Raw genomic sequence first — 4,473 nt, forward strand, 5'->3', positions numbered from 1 at the left:
TGACTGGCACACACATACAACACATATTAAGGACACTTTACGCGTAACACACGAAATGATAAAATTAATATACTGCTCTGCGACATTGCAATAAAAAGGAAACTCTCTCCGTCCCTCTTGCAAAGGTCTTCTTTTTGTTCAATTTTCATTTCTAACGGTTAAGTGAAAAGATATAAAAAGGAAATGAAATATTTGAGTAAGTAGCGTTTGCTTGACTTTACAAACTAAAGGAAGGAAACAATTTTGTCGTAATTATTAAAAAATTCATAAATATTTTACTGAAAATAAAAATATTAAACTTTAATAAATCCAAAGGTTAAAAATAATTGTATCTAAAATTGTTCTGTAAGCTATCTCTATCTCTAATGTTTTCCGATTCATCATTAAAGTAGAAAATAGTTCGTTTATTTGCATTGTACAAAGATTGAGGCGCCAATTCCGACCATTGCCAATAATTATAATTCACATTATGATTACGACGGCATTCTTGCTCTTGCTCTTGCTTTCCCGGTGATTGTATAGGTCTAAACTTGGACCAATTCATTCGCTTATTATTATTGACATTTTTATATTGATTGCTTTTAAAATTTGGGGGCAATACCGATATAATAACTGGTTTAGTTTTCCTAATGAATGTTTTAGGGGGAGATACGGCCTTCACAGTGCGTATATTATTCGATGTTAATGTCATTTTATCACTGGAATTGCCAACTGACAGCGGCAATGCTGTTCTGTCCGGTGATAGTGGAACCAAGGGATTAAAGGGATCATCGCCATATAACTTTTTATATTTTGAAGAGTTAATTAAGCCGATAATTTGATATAATGCCACACATGTACAAAAACCGTAACCAAAATACACTGAAATCGAAATAAAAAAGTGTTTAGTTATTTAATTTAATCGGCCACAGTCGACCATTAAACATCCGTAAATGCTTTGCTTAATACAGTTACTCATAAGCATTTAAATTGCTACACCCTACACCATTTGTGGCGCAGTAATTTTTGATCGAACGGTTGTAACACCAAGAAGGACTTGAGATAGGTCCACCCTTCATTATACCGAACGATTCAGAATCATTTTTTGAATCAATCTAAGCTTCTATATCCATCTGAGTTTTGCGTTGCATGTGTTCTTCTCAATCTACAAGTCGCATTTTTGACATATTTTGATACAATTTAGTACCTAGACGTATCTTGGCCCAAGTACGAACACTGTTGAAAATGGTTCGGATCGGATCAGTGTTTCGACCACCGCACACATATAAAACCTTCTTGATAAGTAGTTAAATGAAAAAAAACAAGTAGTAATATTAAAGGGCGGTCTGTCCCAAGACCTTCTGAATTTTATACATTCCAACAAATTTAATGCACGCTATGCTATAATTGGTGTAGGGTGCAAAAAGCTGTTTTAAGCAAATTACAGACATATATATGTAGTATTTATATTTTCGTAATATATATATATATGTATATATATCTACATATATTATATATTATTTCTCACACAAATATTGAGTAATTTTTGAATATAAAGCTGCTTTAAAAAGTTTCAATTTATTGCTTAAATATTTTTTAATCGAAGAAACCTCCAATTAGTGAACTTGATGAGAAAATTGAGCCGTTGAGAATTTTTCGTTGCCAAATTAATTTTATAGGTGACAGTCATCTGTTAGAGTAATCTGAAAAACAATAAAACATATCCGATTTTCCATATATATATTCTGTGTACCGTTCGATAACGATCGCTCACATGTACATGTACAACCACGTCGATATAATCGCATAATGAAATAGTTTCTATGTAACTTAAGGATAGATTTTTACATAATTGCCGAATTCAGACTATAACAACCGAGGATTACTTCTTAATTCAATTGAAACTTTTTTAAGTTAAACTAATAGTAAACAAGCAGACATAAATCGATTTTGCTAGTTAAGGACATAAGCAGGCAACAAGCCATCTCTAAAGTGTTTGACAGTAAGTATTAAAGAGCAATTAGGATAAATACAAAATCATTTACTTACATACAATAAAACCGCCCAACAATGTAAAGGTGATTAATAAGCCCAAATCTAACATATGCTTGCAAGCCATCATTAGTAGAGTGTGTGCAAACAAAGCCATTATAAATCGTATGAGCTCACATATGATCATTGGTATAAGGAAGTATTTTTGTATCTAGAAATACATAGCCAATCAAGTGAAAGTTTCGCTTGCCTTAGAGCAAATTTTTAATACCCACCACCTCATAGCATAATGCCCACCTAGCATAGCAGTCATCAAACTGTTTTATAATATGCAAACGATATTGGAATCTCTACACATTTTTGTGCCAATCTTCTGCTCTATAGTAACTGTTACAACGTATAATTTACGAACAACAATATTTCAATTTTTTATGTTCGAGTGCATTTGCCGTCACACGACCGGGACCAAAGAGGAATACCAATATTCAAGCTAAATAGCGCGAGTATGTCGCATATCAGAAATATTTTAAATTTGTTCGGCCCGGCCAAAGTGAAGTGTTGTTTGAATTTGAGAATTGCTTTGGAATCATAAGTAAATAATAAAAAAGAAAAAATTAAATTGATTTTACTTTTCGGATAGGGTGCATCTATGCTATCCTTTCATAGCAACAAAGTTTCTTTTAAATTTACACCATGAGGTTTATTTATGGAATAGGATCGCTTTCTCCGAAACCTTTATAAAATTTCGTGATCGGTTTTTTATTTTTTTTGGAGTCAAAATATATCGAGAAATGAATTAAATTTTATCGTTGTGTTCGCAGCAAAGTGATATTAGACACAAAAGCATCTCTGAACAGTTTTTGGCGGATTTTTGTGACGGTATTATGGAATTCTATTCCGCCCGTAGGTTTTTCCAAACGGATAATGTATGATGCCATTCAGTTGGCGGAAGAATCCGATCGCTCGAACCTAGGAACAGTATTTCTTCACACACGTTTTTACTGTGCAATAATTCTCTAAGTTTTCCTGACAACACTGAGTCACTGCTGCTAGCATAGATTACGGACCTCTGATGTTTTATTCGAGTGTTTTCTGTTTCAAATATTGAATGTTGTGTTACAGTTGCTTAGGTGATTTATAAACTGTCAAAAGGGAACACGATAGCAGGAAGATAGCAAATGCTTTGACAAATACTGAAAATTGAAATATAGAAAACTACTCTTCATGACTTATCCACATCAGGGTCTTTTTGATGGTATATTGCATCTTGGAATGTTATTGATGAAAAAGTGCAATAAGCAACTTTGGCCACAGTAGCCCGCCGTGTTAAGAGTAATGAATTCGTTCATGTTAGAAACTGTTTACTACTAAAGACGCTAGGACTATTCTGTACTAAACTGTACTAAGCCAACGCGTCTATCCCGCAAATCAATCTTTTTAAAAAACTTATGCCACTTAAGCTTAAAGAGAGTGATAAATTTAGTAAGTAAATCAATGGTTTTTGGTTTGATGGTCAACGAATTGGAAGAAACAATGATTTCTTATGCTTGTTGCTACCGCGCCCTCTTGCCGTCTTCTTAATGATATCGAATATTTCGAGTTGGCAAACACAAAATTGGGGTGGAAGTCTGGCGAATTATGGCTTCCTTTAAGCATGCACTTATGGGAAAATTAGGGCCCCGCAGCCTAGGTGGTGGGTGTAAAAATAATTTGTTTAAAGTCTAACCGTTAAGGCACCATAAGCTGCCGAAATGCTGGCTAACATGTGACCTATGAAATACATATGAAATGATATCAACAAATTTAATGCATCTGAAAAAGAAAAATATACATTTTTTCTTCTTTTTTAACAATTTAATAATAAATTTTTATTATGTTTACCTGATTTCATCATATCGTATAATTTTTCAGCCATTGAAGAATGAATGATTTCGCTATTGGTTGCATATATCTCAACAATTGGATTAAATATACTCAGACCGTATGCTATTAACATAACCCATGGCACAAATAAACTTAACTGTTACAATTATATAGTTAAAGGGAATAATTAAATTAAATTAAATAAATAATTAAATACGAAAACCGCGAAACTTACAAACGTTACACTCGATATAATTAAAACTCCCAGTCGTACAGAAAAACAAAAGAAAAAATTTTCCATCCAAATCATTTTTCTTTTTCTTTCTTTTTTTTTTTTTGTATTTTACAATAACTTTACAATAAAAGTCTTAATTTCTCAAATCTTTCTGTTAATTAAATTTTATATATTTTTTTGTTTGCTTGATTTCCATTATTACAGTGCATTGTAATGAAAACTTCCCAAGTTGTTCTCATTGCTTAATTTTTCCCTTAGCAAGATTAAAAGGCACAAATCATTAGAGACAGCAATAGAACATGAAAACACTTTTAACCTTATCGTGCTTATGCCTATTTGTGCAACGTTAATTGTTTAATTTACCTTATTGATATTCTCTATTTTATGCATTTGCAAGTGAATTA

At 32.4% G+C, this 4,473-nt stretch overlaps 1 protein-coding gene across 1 annotated transcript; it reads right to left on the reverse strand.

Annotated features, from left to right (window-relative positions):
* Positions 1-287: 287 nt before the first annotated feature.
* LOC119632887 lies at positions 288-4,076 on the reverse strand. Its single transcript, XM_038026041.1, has 5 exons — positions 4,070-4,076; positions 3,853-3,991; positions 3,698-3,783; positions 2,029-2,182; positions 288-861 (listed from the first exon to the last, which is right to left on the reverse strand). Exons 2-5 carry the CDS (start codon positions 3,965-3,967, stop codon positions 317-319), a joined length of 900 nt encoding a protein of 299 aa, XP_037881969.1. The 5' UTR covers positions 3,968-3,991; positions 4,070-4,076; the 3' UTR covers positions 288-316.
* Between the last annotated feature and the right edge of the window lie 397 nt (positions 4,077-4,473).

Source organism: Glossina fuscipes, unplaced genomic scaffold, assembly GCF_014805625.2.
Source record: "Glossina fuscipes isolate IAEA_lab_2018 unplaced genomic scaffold, Yale_Gfus_2 2, whole genome shotgun sequence".
In the NCBI taxonomy this organism is placed as follows: domain Eukaryota; kingdom Metazoa; phylum Arthropoda; class Insecta; order Diptera; family Glossinidae; genus Glossina; species Glossina fuscipes.

Bases quoted from the DNA above. Each gene is read 5' to 3' on its own strand.
- LOC119632887 (XM_038026041.1), bottom strand. From the start codon at position 3,967: ATGTTAATAGCATACGGTCTGAGTATATTTAATCCAATTGTTGAGATA. The intron at 3,784-3,852 runs GTAAACATAATA...TTTCTTTTTCAG, and splicing joins ATACGATATGATGAAATCAG to ATGCATTAAATTTGTTGATA. The intron at 2,183-3,697 runs GTTAGACTTTAA...ATGTATTTCTAG, and splicing joins CAGCTTATGGTGCCTTAACG to ATACAAAAATACTTCCTTAT.